The 17,997-nt window shown below is 39.5% G+C and overlaps 1 protein-coding gene across 12 annotated transcripts in view; it reads left to right on the top strand.

Moving 5' to 3' along the window:
- Positions 1–17,997, top strand: part of MEIS2 (Meis homeobox 2) — a 174,919-nt gene that overhangs the window by 48,636 nt on the left and 108,286 nt on the right. For all 12 annotated transcript variants that reach the window (XM_071744315.1, XM_071744313.1, XM_071744319.1 and 9 more), the window contains one exon: positions 4,033–4,178. In XM_071744315.1, coding sequence (XP_071600416.1) covers positions 4,033–4,178 — 146 coding nt within the window. The remainder of the gene's footprint in view (positions 1–4,032; positions 4,179–17,997) is intronic.

The raw sequence follows: 17,997 nt of genomic DNA, 5'->3' as shown, positions 1-17,997 counted from the left end.
CTGGGTCTTCTGTCTCTGAGGAACACAAACAAGGACTACGGTTGAGATAATATTGATAGAGTGGGGAAGTGTCAAAGAGGAATTACTTGATACAATGAGGCTGGACAGGCATCCTGTTGGACTGGACTGTGTTTCCTGAAGAGTTCTTAGCTGGATGAACACCGGGGTCAGTAAGCTAGTCTGTCCAAGGTAACCAGCAAGTTTGAAATTATGGGGAATGAAAATGCTGGTCTAACTACATATTTGGTGCTTTTAAAATAAGAGTTAGTCTCCTTTGCTTTTAATGCAAAATATTTTTTTCTTGTGGGAAGAAACCCTCAGCACATGCAGAGCTAGTGTGGCAGCCAGCTTCCCTCTGTGTACAGAAGCCTCCTCCAAAAACCCTTCCCCTAAAAGACAAGGGCAATAAGGAACCCCATGTGGGTCACTTTGCAAAGTTTCTGTAAACTCTGTCCATCTTTTCTAGGGATTATTGAGACTATTGCATATCATAGCTGGGTAATATGCCTAATGCTCTACCAGCTTGAATCCTGCATAGTCACTGATACCTCCACAAAGAGGGTGCCACTTAAGAATTCTTCACTCTTCTACAGCAGTGATAGGGTTTTGCTGTCACTAGTACTTTGCACAACAGCAAACAAACAGTGTGCAAAGCACGAGAAAGTCACCCTTCCTCTGTTTTGTTTTTTTGGGGGTTTTCGGGTTTTTTTGGGTTTTTGTTTGTTTGTTTGTTGGTTGGTTGTGGTTTTTTTTGTTTTTTTTTGTTTTTTTGCTGTTGTGTGTAAGAGGGAGTCAGTGGGCCAAAATGTAGGTTTAAATTCCCCACTAGAAAATTGGGATAATGCTATAACTATGCTTATATAATTGCAATTTCCATACATATTAGGACTTGACTCTACTCTTCTTACAAATTACCATCCAAATCAGGATGTGAACAGTTCACATAATAACTTGTAATGATGGTTTAAATGATTTAAATATGGATTCCTCCATGCAGCAGTTAAAAATATAGTTAATCCAGCCTGCCAGAGAGTGACTTCCATGACTTTCATTTTATTTCACTCCTGAGAATTTATTTTCCTTCATTTAAAGTAACTCAAGTTTATATGGATACAGCAAACTAGGATCAGGACCTCCACATTCAAGAAGTAAATCAGTCCATCTTGGAAAAGTCAGTTATGGGCTATGTCTATGAATTCTTGCCACTAGGAACAGTATCCACCAACATCAGCAGCTGTAGTCCTATTAAAGATATGACAATACAGCTTAACAGGATTGGGCCTGTAGTTCTCTAGGAGCAAGAAATCTTGTTGTGTTCATCTTCTGAGGTCCTTCAGAGGTATGATGCTTGAATTTCCTTTCATGAGGTTACAGAAGAGATTAGGGAAGCACTGATTTACTGGTTTGACTGCTGGTTAAGGTGGGAAGGCAACAGGATCTTCAGCCAAACTTTCCTTTCCTGTGCTGCTCCTGGCTTTTTAAAACCAGGATATTAACAACATCTCCAAAAGTCCTAAACTCTGATTTAGCATGTAGATGACTTCTGCTGAGGATGCTCACAAACAGGAGAGTACGTGTATGCAGAGAAACAGGAATTTGTTCACCTAGAGAGTAAGCATCTTTCTGAGGTGCAAAAGGATGGTGCAGAGCAGAAGTTTTCTAGCTCCACGCATCCTGTGCATACACATACAGCTTTTACATAGAGAGACAAAGATATCTTCATCTGCAGATAGACAAACAGACTGACTGACTTCAAACTTGCACTTTCAGTAGGGATTTTTTTCCCCCCATCTCCGGGTGCTGCTTTTCAAAATTGCCTGAGGCTACAGTACAGCACCTCAGATCCCTAAGGCCCATTGCCTGGCTCCTAATAGCCACTCTCCATCTGTGTCACATGAACAGCTGATGAGATAGCTCCAGTGTCTGTATTTGGGAGAGCATATCCACCCAGGTTAAAATGCTGGGGTTGCCAAGGAGCAGTCAGAAGCCATTAGTGTTTGTGAGAATTTGCCTTGCAGCAGTTCCTTGGCATAGTGGAAAGTGTGTGTGTTTGTGCGTGTGTGTGTGTGAGAGAGAGAGAGAGAGGGAAAGAGGGGCAGGGTGGAATATGTGGGGGGGGAGGGGGCAAAGGAAAGGAGTGCTTTCTAAATAACCAGCATCTCACAAAAGTGAACAGTTGGTTACAGTGTACAGGGCTTCCATAAGCTCTTCTATGTCTTTGCTGTGATTTGACTCTCCTTTCTCTATCATTAACAAAAACAAACAAACAAAAATAAGAAAAAGAAAGAAAGGAAAAAAAAAAAGAGGCATGAGAGAGAGCGGTGACTTCAGGGTCTTGCTCTGGTGTTTGGGCAGATGGAAAGGAGCTGCTCTGCCTTGGGGCAGGGTGGTTGTAATGAAGTGGCCTGTCAGTCTGTAAATAGTGAGGGTCATCTCTTCCATGTGATGGAGGGTATCACATTGCAGTGAAAATGGAAATGTCAATAAAATTAATCTGCCAGCTCTTTGCTGTGGCTTTTTCTGTCTCTCCGGTCCAAAAGGGTTGGATTTTCAGAGAGGAGGCAGTGGAAGGAGGGTGATCTGGCACAGGAGGGAAGATGGAGCTGAAATGCAAGTTTTGAATCAAATGGACTGTACGTAGCAGCAACATATTTCGTTTAGGAGCACTACAGAGTTAGACAAGGCTGTAGGAATTAGCTTGTGAATCTACAGCATTCCTCAGGAAGCTATGGAGCGTCTAGCTCAGGCTACATTGAGCAGAGAGTTTATTGTTTTAGGCTTTCTTGGACAAGGTTTTTACTTAGCATGGGATTTATGGCATTTACTGCTAATGAATGTCTATTCTTAAATTACAAAAACCACCGTCTCAGCACAATTCCCAGATGTCCTTCCAGGACCTCGGCTTCTTAAACACCAGCAGGGAGCATAAACTCTCCACTTCTCTGTTTTCCTCTTTCGTGTGGCTCCGGGCTAATGATGTGTAAGGAAAACACAGCAATCTATAAAGTCTCAGTGCTGTCCCAGTATTCTTCATTTATTTTGCATTTGATTATGCCACAAGTCGGATCTTGTTTCTTTCCTTTTTTTAAAGTTATTAGTTCAAATATTAATGTAGGAATATGGCATATATTGCTGCTCTTGATTGATGCCTTCCCAAAAACAGGAAGACGTGCTTGTATGAATTTTAAGAAAGTAGGGGTCCTGCAATGCCTTGCCAGAAGAGTTTTTCAGATACATAATTTAGATGCCCTCCAGGCAGGCTTTCAAGGCATTTTTGCTGGAGGGCAAGAAAAAATAACTATGACTGTTAAAAGTAAATGATTTTTGCTAATGCACAATTAATGCCAGGGAAAAGCACAGAAGAGAAAGATGTTGATGGAAAGTTCTGATTAAGTGAGAGCTCTACCTTGATGTGCATCTTTTTTTTTTTTTTAATGATAATAATCACTGATGCAGAGATGTAGAAGTTTTCATGTCATGCAAATGCTGTAGTCAGGGTCATGCTAGGTGTACGTGTTTGTGCGTGCGTGTGTGTGTGTGCTGGGAGGTGATGGCTACGGGGAGGGGCTCATCTGAGAGTGTGTTATGTGCACTGAACGGTGACACAGTTACTGCCACCTCTGCAGAGGGCTCCGAATATATAGACTACAGAACATTTAACTTGATTACTTATAGTACGTATTCAGGATGCTTGTAGGGATGCATTTACAGCGAATGGGTTTTCTTGTGGCAGGTTTTCCCACATTGAATCTCATAATTGACAAAGAGCTATTGCACTGTGTCAAGCACACAATTATAATTGAATTAATGATATATGCATGTGTGAAACGCAAAATTAGTATTTAGAGAGACGTGGTTTCTAATTTTTACATATTTGTATCAGCACTCTTGTATAATGAGAAACTGTATGTGCCTGATCTAGCAAATCAAAATAAAATTGTGGTAGTACCTTGGTAATTAAGGATACTTTTTGGCTTGTATATTTTGTTCACTAAATGGCTCCTCCTTCCTCTTTTTTTCTCTTTGTTGTAGGAGATGGTTTAGACAACAGTGTAGCCTCACCTGGTACAGGGGATGACGACGACCCAGACAAGGACAAAAAGCGTCAGAAGAAAAGAGGCATTTTCCCAAAAGTAGCAACAAATATCATGAGAGCATGGCTTTTCCAGCATCTCACAGTAAGTGGTGCCCAAAACCAAAATAGATTTCTATTCAGGTACCTAATGAGGCTTATTCATTATTACTAGAAATCAATTGTCTCTTTAATTTTTGGACCATTATTAGGACTCAATTATTGTGCTTTTTTTTCTTTTTCTTCTAGATTTTTTTTTTCTTGGTTCTTGGAATCATGACAAATCTGAAAGAAACCTATAAATATATCTGCAGATACATACACACACACACACACACACACACACACACACACACGCACATCTAGAGAGAGAGAGTACAAAGCCTTAGCATGGAACACCATGTACATATAAAGTAACCATTTTTTCCTTTGAACTATTCAAAATGTTCCGAAGGACAAACAAGGGGATTTCTTGCTCTAGTATAAATAAAGATCTGCCTTCTGGATTCTTTATGGCTGGCCTTTGTTTACACAAAGTTCATATGTATGTAGTGGAAGAGAGAGCCCCAGCCTCTGTGTGCTGAGATACACTGTGGGATGTTAGAAAAGTCAAAGCACCATCTTACAAACTTGTTATATTTTACTTTTTGTGAAATGTATAGTAGATACAGGTTCCCTAATTATTCAGTTCCATAACTGTGAGAATAGTAACAATTTCTCTTCAAGCCCAGTGTGTTAAAATCTATCCATATACACGTTTCGGGGAGAGAGATTAAGTATGTGAAAAACAGTGCTTTTCATGGGCTATCTATCCTCCTGGTTGTATGTGTTGGTGTTCTGTTGACTATTACAGCTTCACTTAGGCACCAAAACGTGGTTCCACAGAAAATGTAGTAACGTTCTTTGCAGTTTACTTCATGTGGGAAATAATGGAAAATGGTAAAATTATAAATTGATTTTCCTCTTCCTCTCACCGTAAAATTGTTTCTCAGTTGATAAGGCTGAAAATGCTAACTGTTATTAACTACCTCTTCTTCTACCAAAGTTTTATAAATTTCCAGGGTAGCTGATGTTGGTTACAGTGTAATGATTTCAGGACAAGGTACCCGATTTATTTATGATGGAGACTATCGAACTGCTCTGCTAGCAGCACAGCTAAAGGGGGGAGCAATAGATTCACATTTCTAAACCATCATTTTGATGTAAGGACATTAGTAGCAAACTAAGGTGCATTGATCTGGCCTGTGGGGTCAGGATTAGCTGGAATAGCCAGTGTCTCTGCTGGAGTAGTGGTTATTCCTGCCTCCCAGCTATGGCCATTTCAAAGGTCAGGTGCCCTGTACCCACTTGGCTCAGAGGAATTAGACAGAACATGAGTCTCTGGGCTGATTACTTAACCAAAGACAAAATAATGAGTCCTAAGCAAATACTGACTAATTGAAAGGGCTGTAAATCCATTACATATTGGTCAGGGATAATCAGGAGTATTTAATCACTTTTATCTATTCAGGAGCACTGAAGCTGCAACAGCAAAGCCCTGAACCTTGCCATGTGCTTATTATTCTCATCATTATCAAAATTACTTCACAGCTGTTCTTTGCTACATCACCTCAGCTGGAGATTTACTAACCTGTAAAATGTTTTTAATTTGAAAGTTGAGTGAGTGCGAGTGGAGGGTTTTTCACTTAGCTGTAGGGTATCTTCAGAGGAGCAGTACCAGCAGACAGCAAAAAGCAGGGCTGGAAAGAAATGAGTTTGTTTTGTACATGTCTTCATGTTAACTCAATCTCTTCTTAAGAAATTTATGTTATCTTGTTTTTTTTTTTCTCCTTGCCTTCCTTTCTCACATGCTTCCTGAAAGCATTTGACACATGCTTATTAAACAGTCAACTGCATCTCACTTCTCTTGAGAAAAGTCCTCCTGGCTTTTTTGAAATCCCTTTTCCTTGTTCCCATCCTCTCTCTCCTGACCCTCTTCATCCTGCTTGAATTAAGGAAATTTGCCATTGCTGGTGAAGATGGCCTCGCAAAAATCAAATTAAATGAACACAAAAAAGCCCCAAACCTTTTACCATCCAAGCTTTAATGAGTTTGCAGGTGTTGAAAGATTTACTGTGCTGTAATTCTCAGACCTGCAAACTGATAATGGAGACCCCTGACCAGTGCAATGTAAATTCAGAAAGATTCTTGCCATAAACACATGCAGGGAAGGAAGAGAACTCCTTTCTTTTAAAGATCTTGCACTTTTTCTCAAATTAGCTTGTCCATTCAAAGTGCAAGGCTGGCTGAGCCAGAACAGGAGAATCTGTGATGTACGATTTTATTGTTTCAAGTAAATATCTTTACAATGGCAGTCCATGATTCAATATACATTCCTTCATTACTACTCTAACCTTATTTAAAATTGGTTTGTTCCTCCTTTGTGCTGTATGGTTGTATGACCTGCTCTTGTATTACAATAGTCCCCTGATGTACTCTTTTTTTTTTTTCTCCTTTTTTTTTTTTTTTTTTTTTTTAGAAACTAATTGAATTATCTCATTATTTTAATTTGTTAAGCAAATGTATTTTACATCTCAGGATGTGTTCTTAAAGAAGGAGCTGCTTAGGCTTTGCCCCTGAATGGGCCATTGGTACATTTTGACATTCATGCATTCATTAAGGAGAGGAACATAAAAGAGCTCTGGTTGTATTTTTTTTTTTTTTCAAACACCCAACCAGCATGGAGCAACTTTTCCATAAGCCACAGGGGTCTCTCTACATATGTTCTCAACTGCAAGCCATTGTCACCTATTCTGAATACCTCAAAAGGACAAATAAAATACTAAAGGCCAACTGTAGCAATTGTTAGCTGTTAGTCTCAATATGACAAAAATCATTAACCTCTGGTTTTCCTGGAAGGAGAGGCTGTGGCAATCCATCTCTTATGGCATGGATTAAACTTGAAATTCCTTTAGACTCTCAAATTCAAAGAGAGTAACTCAGTTCTGACTACTTGTATTTACTTCTTATTCTAAATAAAATGCTATTTTTTTCCTTTATTCAATCAGTTTGCAAACTCCTAAGGTAGCCATTTTAAAAAATTTAATCACCTCTGTGGCTTTTTTGAAGAGCCAGGCACTTGAAATCTGTAGAACAAATGCATCTGACAGGCTGTGTCTTTCAAAACAATTTCTAACCCCATCATAGCTTCCATTTTGCAGTAACTTTAATTATATTTGAAATAGGATACACGTGCATGTTTTTATGGTTGGAAACCAAATGCAAGGAGTAGGAGCTTCTGTCATGTTCTCATTCAGTTTCTGAGCTCTGTCTTATATTTGGAATTACAACAGTGCCGGAAGATGAAAGATCTGAGGATGAATTGGTTGGAAATGTGTATGCTTTTTCTGGATAATATCCAGTGTTTAAGAAAGTAGAGGAAATCCTAGTCTGGTAGTATAAGCTTTTCAATAGTACATAAAGATTACGACATCAGAAAGGTAAACCTGACATTAAGGCTGTTTTTATTTGAGTTCAAAGGTGGTTAAAGAAAAGAAACAGCAAGAAATCTGACCCAAGCCGAGAGTTTATTCATAGCTTTGGAAGACTCCTTTTCCTCTATGCCAAGGAGTCCTTAGTACACTCAATTAGCCTCTCAGACATCTCTGCTTTCCTCCCTCAAGTGCTCCCCTATTTGCCCTGCAAAGAACATATTTGATCACAAAATGAAAACAGGAAGTGCTCAAATGTATAGACACCTCCAGCTTACACCAGTGCTGAGATTAGGATTTCTTACCAGCAACTACACAGAGCCACCCCCTCCTCCTCCCATAGCCTTTTGAAGGATGGAGGACCTTTAGAAATGTATGTACATAATCAGAAGAGAGCAAAGTTAGAAAGGAAGTAATTATACTGTTCTGCGGGCTTGTACCTCTGGTAGTTCATCCTGTTCTGCAGCACAGTGTATCCAGCTCTACACTTTTGCTACGTTCAATGTTTTTTCCCCTTTTACAGAGCTGGTAGAACAGAGATGTGTTTATTCTCTGACACTTACCTGGAGTGATGCCTTTTGTTAAAATTCCATTTTGTTTGTTTCTTTTGTTGTGCTCTGTGTGAAGGTGTGTATCTTAACTAAAAGTAGCAGATATAGCAATGGTGGTATGCAAACTAAGCCTATTTTTTGTGACAGTGCCAAACTACCAACTCATGGTATTTAGGATGGTTCCCCTAAAGTCAGTGGAGTCAAACTGGTTTGGGTTTTTTTCTAGCTGAAGTTCTGCCTCCTAATATTTGTGTGAACAATGTCCTTCTAGCCTGATCAGTCTGATTTCCACAATCTTATGGCTGAAAATCTTGCTCGGGACATGGTTTCTTGTAGAATAGATTTTGGTTTCATCTGCTTCAGTGTCAGCCTTTGTACTTACCTAAATTAATTTTTTAACTTGCAATATTCAGATGGACAGATTGGATAATATGAATAGTTGTACTGAAAGAGGGTTTTTTTTTCTGTATTTATGTGAGTGTATCTGAGAATACAATGTATATCTTATTTTAATGAATGGCTAAGCAAGTCTTTTATACAGGTCGGCTATTTCATTTATTAGTTTGATTTAACTGTCCTCACATCTCTTGATTTTAGGAACAATACTTAAGGAAGGATTAGGAACACAGCTGGCTATTGCACTCCACACTGAATATCCTACTTTAATGTCAAACAGCACAACAGCTTTCCTGAGAGTTCTAGCTCAGGAGAAACATTCTTCACATTGGTGGTTTTGCTGTACTTTAAAAAAAAAAAAAAAAAACAAAACAAACCAAAATTGAAAATACAACAGTCTTTTGTCGAGTTTAAATGGTGACAAGAAGGTTGGGAAGGTCAAGAAAATACAGGAATTTAAAGGCATTCTGGTGGATTTTAGTGCTTTTGTTGGACAGCATTGTGATACATGATATGCTCCCAGGGTACATTGAGGAGTTGGGCAATGTCCTCTGATGCTCCTCTAAAACAACCCGCACGTGGGTTGCATGGCCATGCATCTCATCATGTAGTGAGAGAGTTGGAGGAGCCTAAGGTACCATTTTATTCCATGTCTGCTTCTTAGGCAGGGCTGAGTGAGTGTTGAGTTTGCAGCCAGATAATAATTTGCCTGGTGGTGTAGGACAGACCTCTCAGCCTGTACAAACACTACTCAGTTGGAAGCATGTCCTGCAAAATAATATTGCTCCTGGTTTTCAGCTGGGTAAACTTTGTGAGGAGAGGTTAAATAATTTCACCCAAACGCTGAATAAAGATCAGTATCTGAACATGCAAATCCCATGACCTGGGGTCCTCAAGGTGATGGAGCTGTGTGTCTGTACCCCAAAGTCCTGCTGATAACTCACCAGAAGAGCTACTCTTTGTGTTTGCTGTTGTTGCTGGTGGTGTGTTTGTTGTTGTTGCTGGTGGTAGCACCCCCCTGTCTAATGTCAGCGGCATCCCCTGCCCTGCCTGCCTGTGCTCTGGCATCACCAGTCCGGACAGAATAGAAGTGGAGATATTTCCCAAAATGTCACTACTGATCCCAGGCCCAAAGGTTTCATCCTCAAAGTGATTCCAGTCGTCAGCCACAAAATCAGTCCCAAAGATTGAGCAACAGACTGAACATTCATGTACCTTTTAAAAGGCACAATCTTAAAAGAGCTGAAAGGGGGTGGGGGTGGGGCTTTGTTTGTTTTAAAAATGGAATCTGAGATTAGATCTGACATTTCTACATCCACCCCCTACAGAAGAGGGAACCCAGGGTCATGGGGTGTGTGGGCCTCAAAAGCTAGCTTTGTCTGGGAGTGGTTAATCTAATCATTGTTACATAGACATCTGTTATTTCTTCTGAAAAATTGATGCTTTTGTGACACAATGATCCATCTATTTAGTACAACAGCCTGAGTAATTAAATTAAAAAAAGAATATTTTTGCGGGAGTATGTATGATAAAACTGCCATACCTCCTCGTACCAGCAAAAAGGCTGGAGAGGGGGAGAGGGAAAGGGAGAGGAGTGCTTTAAGCCCTGCATTGTTTTCTGCTGGCTGGAGGAAAACATCTGTGAATTGTTTGGACTGAACCTTAGCAGGGACTGTCTGAATCTGTGTCATCTCTGTTTAATTTCAGGAAATGATGTCACAGAGCATTAAATAACAATGCTGCGTGATTTATTTTTACTTGTACATGCTGTCCTAAGCATTTCAGTTACATGGCAGTGTTTCCAATTAAGTGCAAGCTTTCGGTTTTAAAAAATATACTTGGTAATGTTTTTTTTTTTGGGGTGGGGGTGGGTATGGGGAGGCTGGGTATTTTAGGGGGTCACCAAGGTTCAGGGCTGTCGGAGGGCTCCAGGCCCATTTGTCATGTGCTTATTTGTAGTTGGGACTGGATGTCAGCGCTCTCGTCACCCATGGCAACCTCCAGGACTGTGAGTTTGTTACAAAGACTGTCTGGGGGAGAAAAAAACCCTAAATATTCCGAACCGATCAGTCAAAAGCCCTATTAGATAGTTATAGCCGGGCCTGCGTACTGTAGCTTCTGCCTTGATCAAACTTTCTGCACTCCCCCTTCTTCTGCAGAAGAATAGAGGACATAAGTCAATTCTGTCTGCCATCTGTCGCCTCTCTCCCCGCTCCTCAAATTAAAGAGACAGTCCGAAATTTAAATAATCGGATACAGTCACAGGAAGCCCGCCTGGAAATTATTACATTTGCATTCAGGTTTTTCCTTTGACTTCTTGTTTTATTTTGAAGGGGGGGAATCTTTATTGTACTTCTTTGGAGATCAAAATATGTTGTCTGTTTCTGCTTCAAAAATAGCGTTCTCAGAAATACTGGATTTGCAGTGTCATCAAGTTGTTATCTAATAAGATTCCAAGTTATATATAGGGTGAAATTCACACACATGCATACACACACCAAACAATACCCAAACTGAGAATCCTGCAAGGGATGAGCAAATGAACCGCACTGCCCCTCCCCTCCAGCTCTCCCTTCCCCTCACACATCCCTGCCAGGCTGAGGGGCTGCAGTCAAGTCCTTTCACGGCAGTTTCAGGACAATTTAGGCTCTTGAGCCTGCCTAAGTGTCCTTTTCCAGGCCTGCTATAATAGTTTTTTTGCACTACTCTGTCTGATATCAGCTAGTTATGCTTTATTTTTGCCTCTCCTTTTTATTTATTTTTTTTTCACTGCCCTGCCTGTTTTTGCCTCTTCCTCATCAACAGGCAGCACAATGTGTCAGGACTGCAGGCGAGGAGAAATTCATTCGTGTGGCATATGAGGTCAGCCGCTGCCAAACCATCAGAAAATATGGTTGGATGTTACTTCCCAATTTAATATTTTACCTGCCATTTTCCAACAGTGAATTACTGAGAGCAGAGTGTAACAAAAAACATGTGCCTGATTTTAGTTGAGACTTGGTTAAAAAGCCTTGAGTGAGCGAGCTTGATTGTGGCCTAGCAAAAGATAGGATCAGCCACTGGTGTTTTCTGGTTGTTATTGTCAGATTACAAAGCTTTGCAGAGTCAGTATAGGAATCAGGTGGAAAGAAAAGAAGAAAAAATACCTAAGTAGAAGTAAAGAATTCTTTAAAGTAACTGAAACCAGGAAGTAGTAGTGACAGGAAGTCATTTATATGGAATTGTGGCTTCGAGGCTCACAGGTAAAAGGGAATTTGACAAAAGCATACGCAAATATAAATAGTGTTTAAGCATTCCAAGAATCTTGCACTAATAAGTGTTGTGCACTGCACCCTTTGAAAATTGAGATCACAGTCAACTAGAGGTGAGGATTATTTGAGTATCTTCAAGTTCCACTACCTAAACCAGATGTCATCAGAAAACTCCTAGTTTCTCCCTTTCTCTATAGGGTGTTCACAAAAGTATATGTGTATATAAAGTAAATTTTTAGGGAAAAGTAATTGCTGTTTTTTGTGCAAAGTGATACTGCCTCTCAGTTTTGCCTCAGGATGTTTATTTAAGACCTTCATTTCATCATCCATGAGAAGAGTAATTGGTTTTAAAGAAGCTTTCTGTAAAATTAGAGTTATACTGGAAAAGAAAAGTGTATTTCTGCCAAAAGACCCATGACTGCTAAGAAACAGAGATGTCAATTTTCATTGTTATCTAATGAAGATAGTAGGTTATGGCAGACTGAATTACTTGTGGTGTCATGAAGTTTGCCTTGAGTTCCAATACTTAGAATATCATGCCTTACATATTTTACAGTTGATTGGCAGCAGTCATTTGTAGTATCCAAAGCAATCACTGGTATCTTTAAAGATTTATTATTGTCTTTAAGCATAATGGCAATACAGTTTTCATGCTTTTACATTTGCTATTTTTATTTTTAACTACTAGCCCCAAATCTGCCAGAATTAATTTCAGTTGTTTTGTCTAATACTGGATGATAGGTTGTCAACTCACTGTACAATGCCATAAAGATTTTTTTAAATCTTGATTTTACCTTTTTACAATGGCAGTTTGAAACACGTTCACTTATGTCCATAAAATGTTTAAGATCTCATGACATGCTCTTCCAATCTCAGTGCAAGGAATCAGAGTAGAGGCATCAGCAATTAGTTTAGTCTAGTGTTTTTTAAAAGTCTGCATATATTAATTTGTTTAATGTATAGAAATTTGGCTGTCTTCTGGATCAAGCTTTTATTTGCCTGAAGTACATTTCAAAGTGGCAGCTTGATATTCTTAAGTGGTTATACTATGGAAACACTGCCTGACTAAACTAAATAGCAATGGAAAAGCTCCTGTTCACTTTATAAATATACATATATATATATATATATATGTATACGACACAAAAAGAATAGGTTTTTATAAGATCATAGCCTAATCTAGTCTACTTTAAAGCTTCTTATACCAATTTAAGTCCCAAAGACAATGTAAGCTTCATTGTTTGTTGATATTTTGTGAGCATACTTGGATCTTTATACAAGTGGTTCTCTTTCCTCATAGGTGAGGCAAAAAATGCAGGTTTTATTTTCTGGGTCCAGTTTACTAGCAGATAATTCACAGACTAGTGTCTTCTCAGTCGTGCTTCGATTAATCCCAGTGGAACTCCAGACACCATGGCAGATGAAGCAGTGAAATCAGAACAGGAGACAGACACACAGACACAATTATGTGTCTTAAGTGTTAAACTTTATAGCCACTTTATCCACAAACTATACTCAACAAGTCTTTCAAGGACCCTCTATTTTATGATAGAAAGATGTACTTTTTTAGTGCTTAGCTATTTGTCACTTTCTATTCTGCAGCTGAACTTTTTACTGCTGTCCACAGGATCCTTTATCACAAGCAAGCTCTGGCAGGCATGAGGAAATTTTAGTTCTGTTTTTGGCTGTGATCATGGCAAGCATCATGCCTCAATTTCCCTGTGTAAACTGGGCATAATGATGGTGAGCACTTTTCAGAGAACTTCTGATATTTACAGATAAAAAAACTCTGCATGAGACCTTTGTCTCGTACTTCACCTCAGCCGAATTTCAGAGGCCTGCATTTCTGAACTAGCACGGCAGTCATGCAATGCTTGTATAAATACTTGACCTTCTGTAGTATTTGAAAGCTCAGGATGATTTTCCCTCTAGGAGGGAGCATTTAATATAAAGAGTGTTGTGTTTGTTCTGGTCCACTATGAAAATGATGGTATTTTATCGGGGCAAGCTACTTGAGCCTCAAGTGGCTCAGGCCTGGGTTGTTTTTGTTTATCAGGTCCTTTCCTTTCTGGTGACCTGAAGGGGTGATTATTGCCTGCAAATGGTATCAAATATCTTTCCCAGAAAGCAGCAAGAGAAAGAACCTTGGGCTTCAAATGCTAGCCCAGGAAAAATAGTCAGCATAAAGGGAGTGCGATAGTATTAACAAATGCATCTTTGTACTTCAAGAAGTCACCAGTGGATATTCCCCTGCTCAAGAGCCCAGGGAGTTTCCTGAAATGAAATAGGACTTTGGCAGCTTTCCAAACAGTCCTGATCCTTCTGCTGCCTCTGTTGATTTATCCAGGTGCTTCCCACTTGTGTAACCCACTTGTGCTTGAATGAAGAAATGGGAAGCCAGGAGGGTGACCTGGAGTAAAGAGTATGGGATAGAAAAGCTACTGCAAAGTCCCTGATTCATACTGGCAAGCTCCCTGCCTATGGAGGAGTGAATGCAGTTAGCTGGCAGCTGTTCTGATAGTCTAGAAATGGAATATTCAGGGATACAGATTGTGAATAGTGAGAAAGGGCATGCTGTGTGTGATAACAACACAAATAAGGAGCATCATGTGGTCAGAAAAATAACGTGTGTATTTGGGGGAATCAGCAAAAGAATGGTGCATAGGAATATACAGGTGCATAGGGATGGTGGCCCCTATAAATTGCAAGAGAAGTTGGTTACTTTGAGGGATCACATAAAAATATAAACTTTTTTTAAAGGATGCTTTAATTTCATCTAGAAACTGATATTCTGTTGAACTTTTTCAGATACAAAGTAGGAGATGCAATGGAAATATATGTGAAAACATATTAATTGTGAATAACAAAAAGTGGGAAAATAATTTAATTTACTTCTCCCTTCCACATTTCTCCCTTCCACTATTTTGGCAGGCTATTCCAAGAGTTGTGTTACTTCGTCTCTTTTCTGTTCTGTTTCTTCCAGTGCCACATGGACATTTTACTGCATGAACTAGCATCTTTTAGGAAAGAGAGGTGGTATGAACTTCTCTGTGGATGGTGGAATGAGCTGCAGAATTTTAGTACAATCTGAAGAAGCCCACATTATTCCACACAGTATACCTACTTACATCTCAATTTTAAATGGCCTGCTTTGTATGCATATGTTGTAGGGTGGCCATTAAATGCCAAGCAAACACTTCTCAGACCAGAAAAAGTCCTGGTACACAGTAAAAATCTATCCTAGGCTTTTGCAGACATTTCACTGCTATAATTAATCTTAGCTGTCCTGGCTCTTGTGAAACCTGAACTTACCATCCCACAATGCTCTTGGATGCAAACAAACTTCAGAGAAAAAAAAAGCCCTTGCCTCTTTCTGTCTCTTCTCTTCCCCTAAGTTTCCCCATTTATGGAGCAAAAATACTTGCAAAGGACATTAAATCCCACTATGAATCCATGCAAAACTATATGTGCAGCAGGAAAATAAAATGTCTAGAAAGAAACAAGACTGTCGTTTTGCCAGCATGGATGCAAATGAAGGTAGCACCAGACCTGTTAAACTATCTGAATACTACTCAACTCCCTAGCTGAAAATGTCTGATATTGCTCTCTCTGATCGGGTGATGCTGTAAGGTGCTCCTGAACAAGCACTGTGGCAAACTTCTTGCTGAGGCTGAACGCTCTTTCCAACAAGGCCAGGGGGCTCATGAGCTTTTTCTACTCAGTGCCCTGTAGGCTCACTCTGAGAAGAGGCCAAATATCTCACAACTGAGCTGGTGGGAAATTCAAACAGTTCTAAGCAAGGAAGTCAATAGAGCTGCTGCAGTGAAAGGTAGAGCTCAGAGTGAGATCACTGTGTTATGATCTCATGCTGAACATCAGGACTGTTTTTTTCCTTGATTATAAAACTAGCCTGAGGCTAGTCTGGTGAGAGTCTAAGAAAGATACAGAAGGATGTTTGGAGAGCCTGGACTACCAGGGCCCTTATTCCCCCCAAAAAAGTGTAACAGAGACTGAAAGAAGATGAGAGAAATGAGAGCTGTATTGTTATTTTGAGCGCTCTCCCCATCCATCCCAACAATATAAGATCTACACATACACACAAAATGTGCATACTGAATCAGTCAATAAGCAGAGGCTACAAACAGAAAAGAGGAGAAATTACTGAGCAAGAACAAAATGCCTTGCAGGAATAATGGAATTCAAGAACCGAAAAAAATATCCAACCCAGTTGTTGAGACTGCAGAGCAATCTGTGGTAGTGCCTTTGCTTAGCACTTTTAAAACTATACTCCAAAAAGCATTTGAAGAAATACCGCTGAGAAACATCTTGCATTCCTGGGGTTACACTAAAGCAGTGTTGCCTGAAGCATTTATCACATTTCCACGTTTTCTTATTAATGATTAAAAACTGAAAAATATCTTGAAATTAGAGCCATTTCCAGAAGGAACCCTTCACAAATTTGGCTTCCTTTAGGTGTAAGGTTTTTCAGCTTTTAAAAGGATATTTCATTTGTCTGTCAGTAGAAAAATTAACTGATGATATCAAACCAAAAACGGGTGTGGGACCCAAGAGAAAGAATTAAACTTGAGAAATATTCAATTACTATTCCTTCGGGCGTTGGGAAATTGAGTGCCTGCTGAAGGTCAGCCAGGCTTGGGCTCTGTCAGACCAACAAAGGAAGCAGGTTCTACTTGAGGACCTTATGTTATGTTATGTTATGTTATGTTATGTTATGTTATGTTATGGGCAGAGAATGGATTGAGAACAACCATGAGGAAAAGCACCTGAGAGTGTTGGTTGATGAAGTTCAACATGAGCAGGCAATGTCTGCTTGCAGCCCAGAAAGCCAACTGTATCCTGGACTACATCAAAAGTGGTGTGGCCAGGAGGTCAAGGGAGATGATTCTCCCCCTCTACTCTGCTCTGGTGAGACCCCACCTGCAGAAATGTGCCCAGTTCTGGAGGCCCTAACACAGAACTGGAAGTGTTCAAGGCCAGGTAGGACAGCACTTGGAGCAGCATGGGAGGTGTCCCTGCCCATGGCAGCAGGTTTGGAACCAGGTGATTTTCAAGGAGCCTTCCAACCCAACCATATGATTTTAAGTTAAAACCAGCTCCCTTTCAGGTATTCAGACAAAAACTGTGTCACGATATGTACACTGCTCTCCATTCACAGTATGTGAAGTTTCTCAAATACCTGGCAGAAGTATAGGTCTGAGATGAACCAGCTCAATGTTCTCCAATTTTTCTGGCATTTTTTCCAGAATTGGCTCTAATGAAACATCAATCCAAACCACCAAAAATTGTTTGAGCATTGAAAACTGACATTGATGTTTTAAGGACATGAATCCAATGCAAATATTGTGGAAAACTACATTGATTATGGATTTACGTGGAAATTTGGATGACAAAACAGGTGAACACCATGAGTTTTTAACCTGTTTTTCACTTACAGACTTTTATAGCAACTTGACTGTGGGATTTAAAACAAAGTTTGGGTCCTCAGAGAGGCAGAATGACCCCAAGAAAATATTGACTGAGTGCTTGCTGACTAAAACCACTGAATTTCACACAGCTTTTCTCAAAAGCATCAAGAAGAAAGAGATTGTATTTTGAATTTAAAATTAAAATTTTCCCTTGAACATTACTTTATAATAATGTAACTGTGGGGTTCCACCTTTGCCTCAATGACTTCCAGATCAAATGAGCTTGGTGCATGGCAGAAAAATGCTTTCTTTTTTTTAAATTTTCTTTCTTTCTTTTTTTTTTTTTTTTTCTTCATTGCCAGATTCAGAAATTTAGCCTGGGATCTGAGATCCAAGTTGGATTCTTTCTGTTTCATTTATTGGCAGTAATAAGGATTATACAATAACAGTAATGTTGCAATTACAATAGTAAATCTAGGCAATTACAGTAATAAATAGACGATGGAGTGGCCAGAATAAAGTCCAGTTTTCTTGCCTATAGCTTGGCTGGCTTTATGAAGAAAAACAGTACAGGCTTCTATTATGTTTTTATGTCAATGGCATGTTTTGTCAGCAGAGAACCAAATGCAATTCAGACACACAGGGACATAAATCTGTTGAGTAAGTCAGTCACTTTTCAGAATACTACCACTTAGTTTCGTTGGTATACTTTTGGTCTGGACTTTTTGGTTGTTTTAGGGTTTTGTTGTTTGTTTGTTTGCTTGTTTGTTTTTTCTGTTTGGCCCAACATAAACTTGTGAGTCAGGACTCTTCAGAAGTTTTTTAAAGAAG

Source organism: Heliangelus exortis, chromosome 5, assembly GCF_036169615.1.
Source record: "Heliangelus exortis chromosome 5, bHelExo1.hap1, whole genome shotgun sequence".
Lineage (NCBI taxonomy): Eukaryota > Metazoa > Chordata > Aves > Apodiformes > Trochilidae > Heliangelus > Heliangelus exortis.
Note: the sequence above shows the minus strand (reverse complement) of the source record. Positions and strands in the feature narration are given on the sequence as shown.